Here is a 22,231-nt window from a genome sequence, read left to right on the forward strand (position 1 = left end):
ATGTTCAACATCTAAAACAAAATTCCAAAATTTAAGCTCATATAAGTATTCACCTGAAGTGAGGTGTATACTCCATTAGCTAAGTGAACTGCCTCGGATGCTTCCATGGGGTTTGGAATGTCTAAGTCCTGTGGCACCAGGTGGCACTGCTTCAGTAACTGAACCAGACAGGTGACGTTTCCGCTCATACTGCAGAGCTCCTCTAAGAACCAGGCTCCATCCCGAGAAGTCAGGTCGACCAGCTGCTCTCCAGCACTCGAAGCTGCACCTTCCATCATCAGGTTACGCCTAAACGTGATAAATATTTGTGTAGTGAAACTGACTTAGCTAAACTCACCCATAAATGAAGGTAACTCAAAATCTAAAAGGAAATAAGCAGCTCTAACACTGGGCAAGACTAATGAAAGTAAAAAAAAATACCTCAAGCTTGGGACTAAACAAAAGACTCATGAAATCTCAATATGCATCAGTGTGTCCAAGACAACAAAATAATCTCGACATGAGGTTAGCTACTCACCTTGTGAGGGTACAAAGGGCAGAAATAATAACACTTGCTAGACTTAAAGAACCTTCTTCTCCATTCTCATGAAGAAACACTTTAATGCAACGTTCAATTTCTTTCAACTGATCTTCACAAACGGGCACAGTGACAGCTTCCTGTTTCAAGCGTTCCACTTGTCTAATAAGTCTGCTGTTTATGTCTGCTGCGTACCGCTGCAGGGTCATTTCAGTGGCGGTGATGAACTGACACACTGTTGGGGGTGGTTGAGGAGCATACTGCATTTCATATCTATATAAAAATAGAAAGAGGTGCTTGTTATATAACCACTCCCTGCTTATAAACAAGTTTATGGTTTATAAAATACTATATATTGAATATTACATTTGATACTCAAACCTTGAAGAGTAGGAACCATTACTTCCATTTTACAGATAGAAAAAGTCTCAAGAGCCAAAGTAACATCCCAAGATGACTTATTGGTAAGTGACAGAATCAATGTTTGATTCAGCTCTCTTTACCCTGGTCACACCCCTCTTACACTGGGATACATTTTAATAAATTAGAAAGACCCACTGTCTTATAAGGGAAAACATGACCTCAAATCATCTTAAAATCAAGACAAAAGTGACTCCAGACAAATCCCATCTATCAACCTTTTCTTTCAGGAAAAATTAAATATTCTGCAATTAAATAATTGAACACTTTTTTCTAAACCCAACAAGTAGTAAAAAAATGAAGTGCTATAAACTTACTTCCTGTAGAGTTCTTGACAGCGCTCTATTGTGGTGTTGCAGATGAGCTCTTCCATCCAGGTCTTCCACTGTTCAATTCGATGTTTCTGAAATATGGCCTTTGGATACTGCAGCGCCACGGTGGCATAGTGATGCAGCTGTTCCAGGCAGCCTCGGAGCACTGAGCGCCTCTGCTGCAGCAGCGCGCCAACCTCTCCTTCCAGCTGCTCGCACTGGCTAATCAAGTGGGCCTGGCCAGCATTCTGCAGAAAGGCTGTGGCTGGTACATAGCTTGGAGGACCTTGAAGTAAAAGTAATTAATAATTGTGATGAAACCATTTCAAATCAGCGGTCACTACCAAGGGAGCACAAACCAGAACCCCACACATAAAGACACAATTACAAAACTCACATGCTCACATGTGTTATCTAAAAAAGTCAACTCATACCAAGGTCCATCTGTGTGCTTATCTCCTGAAGCAAACTTGCAAGTTGTGTAGCCTCTAAATTACTGAATGCAGCCTGATAGTGTGTTATCCACTGTTCAAACTCATTTAGCTTCACCTGGATTGCTTCTTGGACAGCCCTTTGCTGAGTCTGTAGTTGGGTGTGTTCAGAATACCTAATAGAAGGGGGAAAATGTTTAAATTATTTTCTGTTCTTTCTTCTATGTACTTCCATAACCCTGACTTTGCTCACACTTGGACTGCCTTATAAGCTCCTTTTCAATCTTGAGGGCACTGCTCAAATGTTGCTTACTTCTCTGGTTTATCCTGACCCCACAGTTCTGTCCAACTATACTCACATTTTAAGCAAAATTCTACCACACCAGCCAGGTTCTGTTCTGAGTTATTCAAAGGTTAAAAAAAGACTGATGTGCCTGGCCAGTGTGGCTCAGTGGTTGAGCATTGACCTATGAACCAGGAGGTCACAGTCCCTGGTTGCAGGCTACATCCCAGTAGGGGTCATGCAAGAGGCAGCCAATCAATGATTCTCTCTCATCATTGATATTTCTCTCTCTCCCTCTTCCTTTCCTCTCTGAAATCAATAATATGTGTGTGTGTGTGTGTGTGTGTGTGTGAATCTACACACACACACACACACACACGAGCCACGTGCAGTGTTTTGGAACTTGCATAAATCAACACTGAGCACCTGTTCTCTGCAAGGTGCATTCACTTAGATCACTCTAATTTAAGGCTTAAAAAACTCAGAGAAGTAGATGAAATCATTGCCAATGTATAAATGAATAAAGATTCAGATACAAAGTGTAGAGAAAAAAACCTAAACCCCAGGTTTTTCTGAAGCCCAGTTCAGTGTTCTAACCACTATGCCCACTTACCCTTAACTATTATTCAAACATTTAAAGTAAATATAATAAAGCAAAACAATTTAAGTGAATTCTTATTTATTAACACTTTGAAACTGCAACCTTGAAAAAGCTTTTGTCATTTGGGTGAGTTGCTGCAATAAGTCTAATTCAAGTTGACAGTATTTACACAAATATGCAAATTCTCCTTAAAGGCATATATTTAGAAATGAGTTCAACACTGTTTTAAACCTGTGCTGCAGAGTGTGAGAAGGATGATCCACTCCTTCAGCTCCTTCCAGAAACTCTATTTCTTCCAGCAGCTTGCCCTGCAGTTTTTCCACATCTGTCAATTGCTCTTGCAAGCTTAGGTATTCGTCTAAGCTGCTGTCCAGCTTGGGAAGCACAACCAGCATCTCATCCCTATTCTTAAACCAGTTCACCTGTGAAAGGTATTATGGTTAGGAAGATTCTTACGGGGTCAACTAAGAATCTAGAAGGATATCTTGGACAAATTATTCTATTTAAATTATTCTATTTAAATCTCAACAAAGCATCACCCATATTTCACAACAATAACAAAATTGTCCAAGTTCACAAAGTAAGACTAAATTCTACTATCCCATACAGTTACTGTCACATCACACAAAACAAGATGAGCATCACTGGCTACGAGGATATTAAAACCAAGACCAAAGGGAGGCTATCCAATTAAAGAACACTTAAAACAGGCATTGGCAAACACATTTCAACCTCTTTAAAAAGATATAATTTTTCACATCATTGTGTGTCTTTGTATGTATTTCCTAATAAAAAGACATCGAAGTGCCCTGTTTCACTGCCATTTCAATATTATACATTACAGTCTTGCAAAATTTTTTTTAGAAAAACAGTTTGACTCAAATTTTTAATGGATATGTTAACTCTATTAACAAAAAGATGACAATGACTTATCACTGGCTTCACCTTAATTTCAGCTACTCTGGAAGAAAAGAGGCTGCGGGTGATCTCCCGTTCCATCTCTCTCTTGCTCTGCTTGCTCTCGGCCTGCTGGCCACCTCCACCATAGACAGCACCGGCGAACCCAGCCTCACCCCCAGCTGTCCAGTCCACCAGAGGGTCATACACAAAGGCCTCCAGCAACGTCAGCAAAGTCTCTCTGCCGCGCCGCATTATGTGTAAAACCTGTTTTCAGAAGAGTTTAAGTTTTGCCATAAGTTTCCTCATGAAAATGTAGTTTTTCATGCCACATGATTTTTTAATTTAAGAGGTATAAGAAAAAACAACATACCTGCTCACATGAAAGCCTAAAAACACCTTCTACTCCAGTTACACCCAGTGCTGTTTCAATGTTCTGTGTCATCCGAAAAGGTACTTTCTCAGGAACGCGAAGGCTTTTACCTTGAAAAGACAAATCATGGTATTTTGTCCTTTCACCAAAAAATATTTGACCCTCATAGTAAATGTAAAGTCCAAGTTAAATTTACCTTTTTCAAAGCAAACATTGTAATCTATGTGAACAACCTCTCCAGTTGTCATGTCTATGAGAACATTATCCAAATGTCTATCTCCAAGGCCAATTATGTACCCGACCATAGACATGACTGCAGTAGATCTGGCATAAGACTAAAGAAGAAGGGGTGGGGAAATAAGAAAAATGAATTAGCAAATTTCCTTCCAACATGGACCAATGCTCTAAAATTCACAAAATTACATGATCCTACTCCTTTGTTTCTAAATAAATAGCTAGCACTCCTCAGGGCTGCTATGCATGGTCACAGAAGGCTCTGTACTGAGCAGCTGCACACAACACAATGGTCCTCATTGGTCCTGCTTAAGTGATATCAGAATGTTAGGGGAGCAGGCCTAAGCCAGCAGTTGGACATCCCCCGAGGGGTCCCACAGACTGGACTGAGGGCACTCCCACCCCCCCGCAGTGCACGAATGTCATGCACTGGGCCTCTAGTATCTTATAAGATTCAAATATAGGTCTCAAACTACTAAGTCTGGAGGGAAGCAGGGAGAAAGAGGAGGGTGAACCAGATAGACAGGACAAGACAGGAAGCAGGCAAAAGAATAAATACTGATTAAAATAAAAAAACAAAAACATACCTGTGTGACTCTCCACCATTCATCAGGTGTAGTGCAAGATGACCAAAGCTCTTTAGCGAGGAGATTTGGGGGGGTGGCTTCCATTAACTCTTCTAACACTGCCTTCATCACATGAAGAGGCCAATCCCGTCGGGACACATCCAGACTAAGTCCAACTGCTTTTAAAGCAGGGCCAATTTTACTGTAATAAAGTTCACTAGGACGGGGCACAATTCCAGGATTCTGAGGGGTTTGGTAGGAATCTTGGGCCTGTAAAAAAATTATTTTAAAAGAAAAGATCAACTTTATTTAAATAAAGGTAAAAGATTACTTTGAATGCAAAGTAGTATTTTTAAAACTCTTTTTTTCTGTGGCATTCTCCACCCACCCAAGAGAATCTCATGCACCAAAGAGCCAATTCTTCTGGACTATGCATATTTCTTACAATCTAATATCTTTCTCATAATTAGGTACTACACCTACTACTACTACTATTTTATTAAAGTTGGTCTACTGTTCTATTTTCTTCAAGTTCAAGTCAAGCTCAACATCCTATTTACATTCTTCTTTGTAACGTATAATTCTGTTTAGACTTTATCATTTATATACATATTTCATTTTCATCAGTATGACAATCAATAAAAAATTAACAGATATTTAGATAGCCCATCTCTGGTTCCCATCTCTAAGTTACCCTTCAATAATTGTTCTGCAGCCTCCTATGCCTACTTTATAGCTTGATTCCTTTCAAAATCTTGCTTCTTCCCATACCTACCAATCATGAGGTTGAGACTGTATAAAATCTATCTTTATATCCATAGCACTTAGTACTACTGTTCCTGGCATATACTAAGCAATAAGATTCTTAGCTAAAATATATTCTAAATAAAATTCCTAGTCTAAACAAAGTATAAATTTCACAGGTACAAAACAGTGACTAACTCTAAAGTTGTTTCTTACTTACTATTTAATTTAAAAGAACCTGGGTCAAAGCTATCTATTATTTACAAATTTAATTTAAAAGACCCTAGAAAACACTTAGAGTAAGCCTAACAAAAAGCACTTAAGATGTGAATTACCAAGTTACTAAGTATTAACCACACTACCATCCTCTCTCCCCATATTTGTCTAAAAGATTAACCCAATGTCATTATTTCTATTAAAACTTTATTTTTATAAAATGTCTCTCAAAAACACTTTCCTAGGTACCTCAAATCTGTTCCTTCTTTAACTTACAAACTTACAAAAATGCCCCAGTGCAGTAAAGCCTAGAAATATTTCACATATAACAGCAGCAACTAATATAGTTGTTTAGGCACATTCAAATAAAAGGAGACATATACTTGAATTTTTATCAACCTTTTGTGCTTGTAAGGCAGCTTCTCGTTGTTGCCATCGTTTGTAAAGACCAAACAAGGGTGTGGCTCCATCCACCCACTGGATCAGCCCTGACCGTGTTCCTAGTGGTGTTACAGAATAGTGCCGAGCGTGGAAACGAGGTGTTTCCTGGCGATTGATTGTAGCAAACATAGTATTCACGATAGACAGGAATTGCATTATTCTCTCATCCAGATGTAAATCCTCCAATCCTATGGAAACAGAATTAAAGCAGCTAGTGTAGGTGACCAAATGGGGTAAAGTACAATGGGACAGGGTGGAAATATATCACTTTTTTGTGTCCTTCTCAATTAGCAATAGCACTCAAGAAATGATAGCCAGCCCTGACCAGTTTGGCTCAGTGGCTAGAGCGTCGGCCTGTGGACTGAAGAGTCCCAGGTTTGATTCCGGTCAGGGGCATGTTCCTTGGTTGCGGGCACATCCCCAATAGGGGGTGCGCAGGAGGCAGCTGATGGATGTTTCTAACTCTCTATTCCTCTCTGTAAAAAATCAATAAAATATATTTTAAAAAAAGAAAAAAAAAAGATAGCCAAGGAGGCACACTGCAAGCTTTAGAGAACATTCAGTTTGGTCATAAGATATTAGATACTATCATTATTAGCTGTACCTCAGTTGTTCTGCTTATACAAATTCATAAGCAGAGAGAGTGGGAATGAAAAGTTTTACTCCTCAGCACCCAACTACTTCCATTCAAAATCACATAAGAGACAGGATACTCCTGGCTATTTATGACATAGAAATTCACCTGAAACAACTTTCTTCTACCACACATGCACAGAAAGCATTAATAATCAAACTAATACTCTTCTTTTAAATCTCACCTTTGAAAAGATAAGGATAGCTCTTCCCATCTGACCCCAGAAAGAGAAGTTTCTTTGGCTTGGTTTTGGTAGGTAAGATTGTGATGGTTCCGCCCACACTGTGGATTGTGACAGTGTCTCTGGCTGAGACTTCTCCAGGAAGAGCAATTTCAGTGTTAGTCATGGCAGCCAGCCATGGGCTGATTTCTTCAAGACGCAAGATGTAACTTGCACGTTTCTGTGCTCTCTGTTGCAAACTCAGCATTATCTACAAGATGGGAAAAACAAGATTAAATCATCATTATGACCCCTATTTTCTTCCACATTTAATCTGGCATAAAAGTAACCTTGAAATACCAATTCAAATACCTCTTGCTCTAGTTCCTACATTTAATTTGTTGTTATATAGTTGGGTATTCCTAGGAGGGAAAACACTGCTGTAATGGTATGCTCTAGGTGATTTTTACTTTGTTCAAACCCCTTCCTCCTCCAATCCAAATAAACAATGAAATCACAGCAGATGGAAGGAAACCACTGCTGTGATCACAAGGGCCTGTAGACTCATTCTCCACTGCTATGCTATGTCAATGCCAAATCAAATCAATTCAGTCCTTGCAATAGAATAAAAGATGTAGCCAGTGTTGGCTGTCAGATGGATACATCTTTAGGAAGCCACTTGAAAAGTTGGTAACAATTCAGAGCTCTGATCGCTTGAAATATGCAGAAATATACCGTAATCCCTTCTAATAAATGACAGGGAATGGGTCACATGAATAGTTGTGTCCCTACTTGTAGCTAACTCAATAATCTGCATCTGAATTAATGAACTGCAGGCTCTGCTTTCATGTAAAAAACTTTTAAAATCAATCCTTAGCATGTTATTGTTCATAAAAGAAAAAAGACAACTGGAAACTCTCAGGTGCCCACGGATAGGACAATGGATAAACTGTGGTATTTCCCCATAATAGATCAATATTCAGCTGCACACAAAACATGAATGAATCATGATGAAAAAAAAAAACAAAAGCCCTAAAGCTATTTCATCAATAATAGAAGTAGTAAGTATAGACACATATATGCCATATAATATCATTTAAATAAAGTTAAAACCAGGCAAAAACTAAACAATACACCATTTAGAAATGCATCAATAAACAAGAACTATTTTTTTAAAGTAGGAATCAATTAACTAAAAGTTCAGAACAGCCCAGCTGGTGTGGCACAATGGTTGAATGTTGAGCCATGAACTAAGAGGTCACGGTTCGATTTCCAGTCAGGGCACATGCCTGGGTTGCGAGCTCGATCCCCAGTAGGGGGCATGCAAGAGGCTGCCAATCAATGATTCTTATCACTGATGTTTCTTTCTCTCTCTGCCTCTCCCTTCCTCTCTGAAATGAATAAAAACATATTTTTTAAAAAATTCAGAATAGTGGCTGCATAGAGGAAGACAGAATTAGGGAGGGACATGTGAGACTTCTAAAAAGTTGTATTTCTTTAGCTAATTCTATGTTTTTAGCTGCACTACAGAAAAAAGGGAGACACAGGTATTCATTTTATTTCTTAAAACTACTCTTGTGAGACTTCAATCATAAAAAATTTTTTACTTATTTCATACATATACATACATCCCACTTGTTTTTAAAAAGCAATCCTCATGTCTCCTCCTGTGGGTTTCTTAGTTAACCCCTAGAGTGCTGGGGAGCGCGATCGCGCTCCTCCTGCCTTTCACCAAAAGTGCCGGGAGCGCTATCAAAGCTTCGAAATGGCATCCAATTCCAAGTCTGCTTTTATTAGTGATGATGATAATGCTAAATATGTCAATGTAGTAAAGGTTTCCTTAAGTTTTTAAATATATAACTTCATTTACTTGCGATTCATAATTTTTTTCCTAAACTGCTGTAAAATCAGTAAAAATGCCTTGGCAATTTTAGCATAGTTCCTAGGATATTGGTTGGCACTCAAATGGTTAATCTACTGAGAATGGTACAAAGAAGCAAGAAACCGCTATTGGAAAACAAGGACACAAGGTTTGGCTAGGCCACACAAAATAAGCTCCATCTTTCATGTTGGTGTTGTCTTGTTGCTTGTAGCTATTCCCTTTCAATTTAGCAGCTTGCATTTACTAAAATTAGATGCACGTTTTGTTTCTACCCTGTACCTTTTAATAGTTTTCTCACTACTAAAGTAAAGAAATTAGATAGAGACAATAAAGGTAAGCCACACAGAACGAAGGGACAAGAAAAAAAAAAACAAGAAAAAGCTACAAGGTGCCCTAGCCAGTTTAGCTCAGTGGATAGAGCGTCAGCCCGCGGACTGAAGGGTTCCAGGTTGGATTCCGGTCAAGAGCACAACTTAGGTTGTAGGTTCGATCCCCGCGCAAGAGGCAACCAATCGATGTCTCATTGTCTCTCCCCACTCCACTCTCTCTAAAAAGCAATGGGAAAAAATCCTTGGGTGAGGAGAGAAGGGAGGGGAGGGTGAGGAGAGAAGGGAGGGGAGGGAGGGAGGGGAGGAAAGGTGAGGAATAGGAAAGGGAAAGGGAAGGAAGAAGTGCTACAAGGTAATAAACAGGCTCCCCCAATTGACAGTGCTATTGCTGTAAAAGATAAAAACCAAAGAAAATATAGAACTAAGGGGATCAAAACTTAAAAGGATTCTCAAATATTTAAATAAACTAATCATCTCCAAATGGTCTACACAGAATTGATTTGAAAACAGTGACTTAGAAAAACTATACAGGTACAAGATTAAATTTCTTAATCTTCCATGAGAATACCGCAGGCAATCAATATTCAGCTCAAGGCCAGAGCCTTATCCTTGGCTAATCTTTTAGAGTAAATTCTTCCTTGGAGCGAACCTAGATGAAAGTCTGCCACCCTAGGCCCACTCAAAATGAAGAAAACACCTTTCTCTATATTTCTCATAAGTAACTGGTCACAGGTTGCTTTCCATGGGCTTACAAAATCTTCTCTGTGTTCCCAGTAAGAAAAGTCCCCTTATTTAAATTTTGAATCTCACATAGAGGACTTCCCATTTTAGAAACATTCTTGAGATTTTTCCGCACCTCTTTAAATGGAATCCAGCTGCTTCCAGGTTTTGCGGGGTTCGATGGCGTCTTCAGTTTTTCTAGGGCATTTTCAATTGCCTCACCATAGTTATCCTGAAACCACTTTTCATGAGGTGTTTCCGCAGGGGCCGCCGTGATGCTCCTTACATGCTCCAAAGCAAACACAATAGGCTTCATCAGAGCTGTGTGCTTCTCCCGCATGATGGCAATTTTCTCTTCTCTGACCAGGAAGAAACAGAGTTTGATACAAATAAGGAACAATTTAAATATATCAAGTTTAAGTAAACAGTACAAAAGAATAAGAAAAAATAAAGTATTAAAATATTAGCAAAGTGCTCAACAGATGTGGCTCAGTGGCTGAGCACTAACCCTGGAGCTAAGAGATCATGTTTCGATTCCCGATCAGGGAACAAGCCCAGGTTGTGGGTTCGATCCCCATTAGGGGGCTGTGCAGGAGGCAGCTGATTGATGTGTTCCTCTCCCATGGATGTTTCTATCCCGCTCCCCTTCTCTCTCTAAAAATCAATAAAAACATATTATATATATATATGCAAAGTAACGTCTTACATGACATTGTAACAAATCCAGCAGATAAACAAAAAAATTCAGCACATAAAAAAGGCAGCGTCCCTTTGCAACAATAGGTGCTAGGAAACTGGATACCCATTTGCAAAAGAACGAAGCTGAACCCTTATCCTACACTATATGCAAACAAAACAAAACCTCAAAATGAATCAATTACCTTAAGAGCTAAGACTTTTTTTTTGAGAGGTAATTAAGTTTGTTTGTTTATTTATTTATTTATTTTTATTAGAGCTAAGACTTTCAAAAGAAAACACAGGGAAAAGGCTTCTTGACACTGGACTCAACAATGACTTCTTGGATATGGCACAAAGCACAGGTAAGAAAAAAATAGGTAAACTGACTACATCAAAATTAAAAACTTATATGTACATCAGGTCTTGGCCAGGTAGCTCAGTTGGTTAGAGCATCATCCCAATAAGCCAAGGTTGCATGTTCAATCCTCAGACAGGGCACACACAAGAAGCAACTAATAAATGCATAAATAAGTGAAACAAATTGATGTTTCTCTCCCCCTTCCTCTCTTTTCTCTAAAAAATTTTTAAAAATGTAAAACAAAGAAAACATATACATATGTCAAAAGACATTACCAAGAGAGTGAAAAAATTATTATTTGCAAGTCATGTATCTGATGAGTGATTAATATCCAGAATATGCAGAGAGCTAATAAAATACAACAAACAATCTAATTAAAAAATGGGTACAGGATCTGAATAAGGCATTTAACCAAAGAATATATACATATAGTCAACAGACACATGAAAAGATGCTCAACATTGTTATTCATTGGGAAATGCAAATCAAAACCACAGTAAGATACCACTTCACACCCATTAGGATGGCTGTTATCAAAACCCAGCCAGCATGGCTCAGTGGCTGAGCACTGACCTATGAACCAGGAGGTCATAGTTCAATTCCCAGGTTGCAGGCTCCATCCCCAGTGTGTGCTGTGCAGGAGTCAGCCAATCAATGATTCTCTCCCATCACTGATGTTTCTCTCTCTCCTTCTCCCTCCCTCTCTGAAATCAATTAAATATCTATTTTTTTTAAAAGAATAAAAACCAAAAAGAAATAAGTACTGCCCAGGATACTGAGAAATTGGAATTCATGTGCACTTTTGGTAGAAATGTAAAATGATGCAGCCAAAGTGGAAAACAATTTGGCAATTCCTCAAAAAGTTAAACACAGAATTACCATATGACCCAGAAAATTCACTGAATTATATACAAAATAATTCAAAGTAGGGACTCAAACAGTTATCTGTACCCCAATGTCCATAGAAGCACTGTTTGTAAGAGCCAAAAGGTAGGAGGAGCAACTCAAGTGTCAACTGACAGATGAGTACATAAACAAAATGTGTCATATCCATACAATGAAAGTTTCAGCCATCAAAAGAAAAAAAATTCTGATATACACTACAACATGAATAAAACTTCAAAACATTATGCTAAATGAAATAACATAGACACACAAAAGGACAAACACTGTATGATTCCACTTATGTGAGGTACTCAGAGTAGTCAAATTCAGAGACAGAAAGTAGAAGAGCGATAACTAGGGGTTGGGGGCGGAGAGGAGGTACTGTTTAATGGGTACAGAGCTTCTGTTTGGGATGATGAGTAAGTTCTGGAAATGGGCAGTGGTGACGATTGTACAACACTATAAACGTACTTAATGCTACTGAATTGTACAGTTAAAACTGGTTAAAAGGGCAAAATTGTATGTTATGTATACTTTTAAAAAAAAGGCAAACTGAACTAACAAGCATAATAGAGACAGACTCATAGATAGAGAGCAGGCCGACAACTCTGGGGGCGGGTGGAGGGAGAGAGGAGACGTGGAGGGATTGAGCGAAAAAAGAAAAAAAGAACTCATGGACACGGACAAGGGGAGGAGGTGGGTGGTGGTGGAAGAGGGTATACAGGGTGATGGGGAAAAATTAAATTAAATTTTAAAATTTGTTTTAAATTAAAAAATTTTTTAAGAAAAAAGCAGCTTCATTTTTGGAGTGTATGTATGAAAACGTACTTGCGTAAGGTGTTGTTGTTCTGGACTCTCTTCACCTCATCTTCAAGCTGCTGGATTCGTCTCAGGACGTACATGTGTTGCTGTAATAGAACTCCCAACCAGAGCTCATCCCAGAGAACAGTGACCCTGCGCAGCTCAGCCACAAGCATCTGAACCTGCAGACACAGAACATGCAAACATGCTCATCTACAAGTCCGTAGACAGCACAGCTCTGCAAACACTGGAAACTGCAGGTTAAATATCTTTTGTTCATGATATAATCACAACCTTCACTAGTGATTCTGCTTATCAATGTATATTTGTAAAACCAATTTTAATTATTCTAAAAGCTTTGTTCTTCAAATATTTCCATGACAGTTTCTAATGGGTTTTGTTTATAGGTTGTGTTTTGGGGGAGAATGGTTATAATAAAAATTGATTTAAAACATGGGTTTTCTGTACCTGTAACACCATAGTTGGATTTGCAGAGGATAGCTTATCTACAATTTTGCTGTAGCAATCCTGCATCATGGCTTGGTCTTCATTTAATCCACTTTTGGGTTCATCTTTATTGCTCTCTTGAGAAGCAGGAGGGCTTCCTCCCTCACATTCAGAAACCAGCAATTCTTCTCCTTGAATATTACCAAGTAGGGTTGGAATTGAAGAGGAAAACTTATTTCCTATAACAAAATGGGAAAATAAGGTAGACTTTGGATGTTTCTCCCATGGGCATATGTCAAGTGAGGAAAAACAACTCCAGAGCACTCATTTAAATAACTGGCATTCTGTGCACTAAACTGACGAAACATCATGGATATTCTGCCTTTTTACAAACTGAGCTTTTATATTTATTAATATTTCAAGCTAACAGAAGATCAATGGGGGGAAAGTAAGAAATAAGTCTCAACAAATAAAGTGTTCTCCCAGCCAGAGTCTAGAACAGGGGTGGGCAAACTTTTTGACTCGAGGGCCACAATGGGTTCTTAAACTGGACCGGAGGGCCGGAACAAAAGCATGGATGGAGTGTTTGTGTGAACTAATATAAATTCAAAGTAAACATCATTACATAAAAGGGTATGGTCTTTTTTTTTTTTTTTTTTTTAGTTTTATTCATTTCAAACGGGCTGGATCCGGCCCGCAGGCCGTAGTTTGCTCACGGCTGGTCTAGAATGTGGTTTCAATCCTTATCCACCGGTTACTCAGCTCAGCAAACAATTTCCCATGCTCAGTGGGTTACTGTGAGACTGAAGATAATGTGTAAAGCATATGTCCTAGGGGCCAGCACAAAGCAGTTATTCTCTCAATAAATGGCAATTATTATTTTGCAAACTCCATCAACTCTGGAATATAAAGCTCAAAAAAATTTACCTAATAAACATTATTTGCAAAATAATTTATACTCAAATTAGCATTTTAATATTCCATACCTGAAGCCTGTGACTCGCTACTAAGCGATATGGTACCCACTATTGCAGGATACAATATGAGATGTGGGGAATCTTGAGCCACACGGATGAGAAGGTTACAGATACTCTGGCGCACATACACTTCAGGGTGGTTTAAGCGTGAGAAAAGCTGTGGAATAATTCCTTCAGGATAAGAAGAAAAAAACATTTTAAAGTTATTAAAAAGGGTCAACATAGTGGATGCAAACGGATAGAACCTAATGTGCCAGCATCACTTCTAATGGCCTCAATTTCTCCTTGTGATAACAAAGACCTGTACATAACTTCTTTTGGTTTTTTTTTTAATCCTCACCCAAGAATATTTTTTTCCATTGATTTTTAGAGAGAGTGGAAGGGAGGGGGAGAGACTGAGAAACATCAATGGTTGCCTCCCACACGCGCCTTGACTAGCACCAGGTATCAAGCCTGCAACCAAGGGACATGCCCTTGACCAGAATCAACCTTGAGTCCTCAGGCTGGTGCTCTAATCACTGAGCAGACCGGCTAGGGCTATACACAATAACTCTTGCTTTCCCAGTGTGGTTAGGGTACAGAGCTATAATCAAAATCTAGAGCAATTCAAAATTGTTCTAAGAAATATATTTTCTGTGAATGACTGTAAAAGAAGGCAGAGATAATTTTTACAAAGGGTATATGACATTATTTTTTCAATTATAGTTTACTACTTTCAATATTGTTTTTTATTAGTTTCAGGTATACAGCACAGTGGTTTAGATAATCATATACTCTACAAAGTATTCCTCCAGTATTTCCAGAACCCACCTGGCACCATACATAGTTACTGCAATATTACTGATACTGACTATACATCCCCGAGACTATTTTGTAACTACCAATTTGTACTTCTAAATCCCTTTATCTTTTACACCCAGGCCCCCGACACCGCTTCCCTCTGACAACCACTGGTCTGCTCTCTGTATCTATGTGCCTATTTCTATTTTATTCATTTACCTTGTTCTTTAGATTCCACAGAGCATATAAAATTTTTTGGAACTTAATTTTAACCACTCTCTCCAAAATTCATTTTGTATATAAAAAGCTTCTGCCTCTCAGCTTTCCATTCTTCTGAAAAGTGAGAGGGAAGTGGTCTAACAGCAGCTCAGGGTGTCATAAGAACTAATGTATCCATTCAGTAACACTGTAAATAATAGATATAAAGAAGGAACTTCTACTTTTTTATTGCCTTAGCTATCCTACCCAGAAATAATTTTTGCTGAGACATTTTTTAGACCATCACCTCTCCATGGAGCAGTAGGTGTTGTCTCCAAGCCATGTTCCAGATATTGCCTAAGCTCGCCTGCATGCTTCACGAGCAGCCTGAGCAATCGCAAGGTAGCCATCACGATCACATCATCAGTGCTCTGCTCTACTCTGTGACTTAAATGTAGCCTTGGATCATCTTCATCTAAAGGAATCTAGGGCAAAAGACAAAAGGAAGAAATAAGTAAGTCAGAATACTGTTTTTGTCTATTAGGAAAAAAATTTTGAAAAAATTTTGCTAAAAGAGAAGACTGTGTGACCTACCTGACCAGCATTGAGTTTAAGGAAAGTAAAATATGCACTGCAAGACAATTTGTATAGGCTGAAGATTCTATCCACAACTTTCCTCCACACTTTAATAACTCCTTCTGTTGCATTTTCATCAAGTTCTGACAGCCATGGGCAGCTTGATATTAACTGACGCCAGATAACATCAACCATGTCATCTTCCTCATTATCTTCACTTTCTGTTATCTGAAGTGTTATATCTTCATCCTAAATAAAAATTGGGCATAAAATGCTATTTATAATACAAATTGAAAAGGGAGAAAGGTACCTGATTTTCCTGTTAAATTGAAAATATTTTTCTCATTATGAAAGACCAAACTACTCCATATTTAGCATTATATAGGCTATATGTCAATATGCTTCTCCTTATGGTATATTAATGTAGCTAAGAAGATATAAGCATCTCTCAAAGATTAAAGACTGATTTTTAGACTTTAAATGTTCTAAGTTACAATATAGTATTCTGCCTGCAGAAAAGAAAACAATCTGTTCAAAAGGCTGAAGGTACACAGAATAAAGTCACAACAGACCTTACTCCCTGTAAGTACTGTGCACGCTCATAACACAGGCATTGGCAGACAATGATATATGCTAAAGCCTAGGCAGGAGTGGGGAATCTTTTTTCTGCCAATGGCTATTTGAATATTTATAACATCATTCTCGGGTCATACAAAATTATCAACTTAAAAATCAGCCTGCTATATTTGGTCAAACATTTAATTAACTCATCCCCAATGCCTTGGCAGGGCGAGACCAAATGATTTCGTGGGCCTTATGTGGCATGCAAGCCGGACATTCCCCACCACTGGTCTAGAGTAAGAACAGAATCAGTAAAATCCAGACTTTTAAAGTCTGCAACTAAATACTTAATAGTCATAACATAACTTTTGAGAGGGGAGAGAGGTAGATCCTACAGATAATCTAGTCCACTGGTTTTCAACTCTGACTATATATTAAAATCACCTAGTAAGCTTATTACACATGCACACATGTGCATACACATACTCCATCCAGAATATCTGGGGTGGGGCTCAGGCACCAGCATATTTTAAAAGCTGCCAAGCCTATGTTAAGACCCTAATTTCTGATCAGAACTGCATTTCAAGAGTAATCTACTTTACATAAAATGAATTTCACCCTTTTTAAACAGGACCCTAAGAAATTGACTTGATTTCTCATGAAATCAGAAAGCTATTAACTCACTTTCATCTTAAACACCAAAGATTTATTTGAAACAAAACAACACTGAATCAACTATATGTAATCAACCTCAAAACGAATGAATTAGAACAGTGACCTTGACACTATTTCCCCCAAACACTGTATCATGTTTCCTTGCCTGAATCCCTGCTGGCCGACACACAGCCTGACCAAGAATAGCATATATTCTCTCTTTTTCTTCTTCAGTTATAGTGTCTGGAAGCAGATTTTGAACTTCAGATTTTTCTCTAGGCAGCAGACGAACACCTTCTCCCTGACTATAAAAATAAACAAGTAATCGGTATTTCAGCTACTAAAACTTCACCATGTCAGCAGACATTTTAAACCTCTATTTTGCAATGCATTAAATAAATTACACATTTCAACATACATACCTGGCATTGTCAACAACCTTTCTGCCCCACCTATAAGCCCAACTAGCCAAGGCTGCCCAAGATTTGGCTACTTCAGGTGCCTGTACTGAAGATAGGTGATACAACTGTCCCAAAATGAAGTCAGGTTCTCCAACTCCAATATGTACTGTCATGAAGGAAAAAAAATAATGAAAGCAATCAGCAATGTTACATTCATAGATTCTTTTTTTTAACTCTAAAACCAGTAAGTTCCACAATACTGTAGTACATAATTTGATAAAGCATTTATTTGTATTTTTTTTAAAAGGCTAATATGTTGAGATGAATCACTCAGCTTCGCAAGTAAGCTTAAATTATAACCCTGTAGCCTGGATGGTATGGCTCAGTGGTTGAGCAATGACTTATGAACTAGGAGGTCACGGTTCAATTCTCAGTCAGGGCACATGCCTGGGTTGCAGGTTGCAGATTACAGGCTCGATCCCCAGTAGTAGGCAAGTAGGAGGCAGCTGATCAATGATTCTTTCTCATGATTGATGTTTCTATCTCCTCTCCCTTCCTCTCTTTGGAATCAATAAAAATACATTATTTTAAAAATCCCACCAAAATTATAACCCTGTAAAAAATGTTCATGTCTTTCATGATGCTGAACTTGAACACCTTAAACAGTTCAGGTGTCAGATATGTTGTAGAATGTCTTGCATTCTGGATTTGAATGGCTATTTTCTTATGATTAGATTCAGCTTAAACATTTTGGCAAATGAATATAAAAGTGATGAGTATACAATCTCATTCAGAGATTCATGAGGTGAATATCTTTTTCTGTAAGTAAAATTACGTTTATTTTTATAAATAAAAAAATTCATTATACAAACAACACTTTTAGCAGAATGTTAGCTGTCATTATCCACTTTAAATGAAGTATGAAGTGTCTGCAACAGTTAACGCAAATAGTTCCATCTCTCTAGAACCTTCATGTAACTTCTTTACATTCAACTTCCCCAAATTCTCAACACTATTTCAAGAATATAAGTGAGGTGAATACCTTTATTCCCAGTTTAAAAGTAAAAATATCGTCTGCTCTAGTGTCATTTGCCAGTATGAAGATTTATAAAGAAATATCCCTTATGAATATCAAGACCCTATAAAACACACATTATAAATATAATACTAATGTTAAGTAATTAACACATTTCGTACTGCTCAGGAATTTTCTCGTGTTTCGCGCGCCATCTGTTAAGGACCGCTCACGAGTGTTCTCGTTTTTCACGCCCATGGAAAAAGGAGCGAATCTAGATACTTATGTAAATTTTGTTTGGTCCCTCTTCATAGAGGAAAATGTTTTACGCAGTACCATACGTTAAAAAAGTACTAGGAACTTTAATTGTTTAATTGTTTTTGTAAATAAAATGTTATAATTATTGAAAAACAACACCTAAAGTGCATTATGACGATTTAAATAACGTGCAGTTTGCCCAAAAATGTGCGGTCCCTGGCGTATGTCTTAGAGATTTCTATGCGGTATGCAATGTGTTAAGATCCTAGGCTTTACAGCAAAAAAATGAAAGTACATTCTCATGTTCAGCAAAGAGGTTAATTACCTCCGAATCTATAAAAACTGGACAATGGTACCACTCAAATGTTGAATGAATTAACTATCCTATCTGTCTTGTACCTTTCTGTTACTAACACTACTGTCAGGATGTAAAACTTGAATCTTTCTGTAATTTCTGTGCTCCACCAGTCAAGGGGACCACAAACTACTATTTTATATCTTTTTTTACTTCTTCTTGTGTGACAAAAATTTTTAGTTATCTGGGGCAGAATCTGATTGCCAGCAAAAACATTTAAGTCCATAAAAGCACTGTGAATTGGGAAGGTGGGAAGTATGGCGGGGGGGGGGGGGCGGCGGCAGAGTTCAATGACTTCCATAGTGGCGTTAGATATTAAAGAAATGTGTTTTAGTTACTTCCAGGTAATATAATATATTAAATTTCCAGAGACACTTTTTGTGGCCAATTACAGTCAGCGTAACATTGTAAACTTTATTGATTTGAGAGAGGGAGGGAGGAAGATAGAGACAGAAAAATCCATCGGCTACCTCCTGCATACCTACTACTGGGGATCAAGCCCACAAACCGAGCATGTGCCCTGACCAGGAATCAAACTGGTAACCTCTTGGTTCATGGGTCAACCCTCAACCACCGAGCCACACAGGCTGGGCCACTAACACTGTAAACTTTAAAACAGGGGGCACAATAACTTTTAAAATTAAAATTTTAAAGCTAGTAAGAGAAAGAAATCCTACCTGTAGATTCACTCTCAATCCGAGGATACTCTTCATCCACTGTATTAACTGCTGACAGTTCTATTAGAGTGAGTATGTTTTTAGACAAAGTAGAAAGACCTGTGAAGTTCTGCTGTTGCTGAGCTCTGTAAACCTGTTTTAGCTGCCCTGAAATTTCTTTCCATTCTGCCTGGATCCATTTAGCCAGTGTCAGAATTGACTTGGCAACTGCATATTCAGCTTTGGCAGACTTGCAAAAAGATATGGCACAGGAACTCAACATTTCCATTGCGTGTGTTGACTGGCCTATAGAAAACCAAAAAACAAACCCTTAGAAGCCTTCAAAGCCAACAATGGACATTTTAGGGTAAATGAACTTTTAAAAACATGTAAATTCAGTGATAACTAATAATCTCTTAAAGGTCTTATTTTAATAACCAGTAACAAAATTACTTCTTTTAAAAGTACTAAATTATAGAGATAAGTCAATACACATAAATTCTTATTTAGGACTCAAATGTTCTGCAACAGCTGGGGGAAAAAAAAAATCAACATTTCTGCTACTATCTAACACTATACATAGTAGTTGTGTTAGATACCACTATCATAGTTCTGTATTTACCATAATTCATTTTTACTAACCTGCTGTATGTAGCAATTTGGTTTTTTCAATGTCAAGTTCAGGCCCCCATTTTTCATCCACTTGACCTTGAGTTGACAGTTTTTTAAAATGCTGGACTAAATCCTGTGCAGTGGTGGTCTTTCCCAGATGAACTTCACTACACTGTGCCAGCAGTCTTGTTGCAAGTGACACATTGCCCCGTTTTCTAGCAAATTTTGCTGCTGTTAGACCTAATTCCATGAGATGGCTTCTAATTGGAATTGTTTGTTCTGGAGAGAAGAAAACATTTTATTAGTCCCTGATTGGTCTAGTCCCAGATTTCACAGAAACACAACTAAAAAATTCTTCCCCAACTCTTGCCTTCATAAATAATAAAAACTCATTTTTTTTCACCTTCTTTAAATCTCTAGCAGTCAGCATAGTGCTTGGCATACAACAAACAATAAACACTTGTTGAAATTAACATATATAACAAAGTAGACAAAAGTAAAAACCATTCACTATAAGAAATTCAGTCTTTTAATTTCTGAAATTTTTAAGTAAAGAACCTAGGCCAAAGGGTGGGGAATGAGGGTAAGGCCAGACCATCCCTCCTTCCTGTATAAGTACCCCCTGCCATTCTCTCCTGGTTTATTCCTACCTTCCTGAAGAATCCATCTCCTCCATTACCCATCCATTCAAGTTGGTGTTCTTCAGGTCGGTCCTAAGGCATTTTCCCCTTCAGTCTACAAACTCTCCCTGAACAATAGTACCTGCTCCTGTGGCTTCAATTACCATACCAATGGTGATGACTCTTGAATCTTTATTCCTAGCCACACCAGACATCTCAGTTCCACCAGCTTACCAGCAGCTACAATCAGGTTTTTCAAAGGCATGTTAACTTAAGTCAAGTGAAATCCATTTTCCATCTTCAAACCTTTTACTTACTTCTCCTGTTTCCCTTTCTCAAGGAAAGGCACATGATCAACCTGACTACTTGAGCGGGTCCCAGCAGTCATCTTAGACTTTACTTTCTTTTATTTTTTTAAAAAATATATTTTATTCATTTTTTACAGAGAGGAAGGGAGAGAGATAGAGAGTTAGAAAGTTCGATGAGAGAGAAACATTGATCAGCTGCCTCCTGCACATCTCCTACTGGGGATGTGCCCACAACCCAGGTACATGCCCTTGACCGGAATCGAACCCGGGACCTTTCAGTCCGCAGGCTGACGCTCTATCCACTGAGCCAGACCGGTTTCGGCTTAGACTTTACTTTCAATCCTCCTATCACATCTGCTTTTTTCTGTCCCTAATGCCACTACCTTTGGTTACCTTTGGCAACAACTTCAGCCAAACTGGTACCTTTGCCCCCAGTCTTACCTTCTTCTAATCCATTCTCCAACCTGCAACTGAAGCAATCTTACACAGAGGAAGTCTGAACACTTCCCTTCCCTTTGATGGCCTCCCACTGCCCTTTTGACAAAGCCAAAACTCCTGAATGTGGCATTTAAGGCACTGAAGCTTTGCATTCCATAGCAATCTCAACCTCATCCAGCTTCATCTCTCCCCTTTCTCCCTTAGGCAAATTAGGTCGCCTAAGCATCTTTCATTAATACAACCATTGCATTACTGACTTTTTCTTTCCAATTTTAAAACATGGTCAATAAGAAAAGGACAGAAAAGGAGATATTTAGAGTCCTATTATATGCCATGCTCTGTGCAAGTGCTTTTATATACCTTGTCTCATCTCCTATAAATCCTTACAAAGAATCACATCAGTGGGGCAATCACCATCACCAAAAAAGAAAGTGACTCAGAAGTTGAATGACTTGCCCTAAGGTCCCCCAATTTACAAATGCTGGGCTAAAGATCCAAACCCAGGTCTCTATGACATTAAGGGTATGAGTCACACTTACCAATAATCACCCTGCAATGCAAGTGCATACCCCAGCATTAGCATAGTTGAAAGTTAACATTCAAATTTACTCAGTAATCCCAGCTGCCACATTTCCAACTAAAATTCAACAGATTTCTGGCAAGTTTTCCATTTTAGAGCAGTAAAAGTAAATTACTGTCATCCTTTTAACATGATAGACATTCTTTCTTAGAAATGACACATTTTTCTACCTATTCCTTTGGAGTGTTTAAATTTAACATTTACAGCGTATTATATCTGATAAAGAATCTATACCCCAAGCACATAAACAAGTTTTATGACTATTAGAAATTGACCAGATCTAAACACTTTACAGAATATAAGATATACAATGG

The 22,231-nt window shown here is 38.3% G+C and overlaps 1 protein-coding gene across 9 annotated transcripts in view; it reads right to left on the reverse strand.

Annotated features, from left to right (window-relative positions):
- The window catches only part of SMG1 (SMG1, nonsense mediated mRNA decay associated PI3K related kinase), a 108,671-nt gene that overhangs the window by 21,302 nt on the left and 65,138 nt on the right, over positions 1-22,231 (reverse strand). For all 9 annotated transcript variants that reach the window (XM_023764240.1, XM_023764239.1, XM_023764242.1 and 6 more), the window contains 21 exons: positions 20,002-20,250; positions 19,381-19,665; positions 17,097-17,241; positions 16,841-16,979; positions 15,478-15,708; positions 15,191-15,368; positions 13,915-14,076; positions 12,950-13,167; positions 12,509-12,663; positions 9,896-10,118; positions 6,853-7,099; positions 5,993-6,222; positions 4,655-4,903; positions 4,030-4,168; positions 3,834-3,943; positions 3,509-3,727; positions 2,795-2,985; positions 1,683-1,855; positions 1,255-1,534; positions 518-790; positions 54-288 (listed from right to left, as the gene is read on the reverse strand). In XM_023764240.1, coding sequence (XP_023620008.1) covers positions 54-288; positions 518-790; positions 1,255-1,534; positions 1,683-1,855; positions 2,795-2,985; positions 3,509-3,727; positions 3,834-3,943; positions 4,030-4,168; positions 4,655-4,903; positions 5,993-6,222; positions 6,853-7,099; positions 9,896-10,118; positions 12,509-12,663; positions 12,950-13,167; positions 13,915-14,076; positions 15,191-15,368; positions 15,478-15,708; positions 16,841-16,979; positions 17,097-17,241; positions 19,381-19,665; positions 20,002-20,250 — 4,331 coding nt within the window. The remainder of the gene's footprint in view (positions 1-53; positions 289-517; positions 791-1,254; positions 1,535-1,682; positions 1,856-2,794; positions 2,986-3,508; positions 3,728-3,833; positions 3,944-4,029; positions 4,169-4,654; positions 4,904-5,992; positions 6,223-6,852; positions 7,100-9,895; positions 10,119-12,508; positions 12,664-12,949; positions 13,168-13,914; positions 14,077-15,190; positions 15,369-15,477; positions 15,709-16,840; positions 16,980-17,096; positions 17,242-19,380; positions 19,666-20,001; positions 20,251-22,231) is intronic.

This window comes from Myotis lucifugus, unplaced genomic scaffold (assembly GCF_000147115.1).
Source record: "Myotis lucifugus unplaced genomic scaffold, Myoluc2.0 scaffold_324, whole genome shotgun sequence".
NCBI lineage: Eukaryota > Metazoa > Chordata > Mammalia > Chiroptera > Vespertilionidae > Myotis > Myotis lucifugus.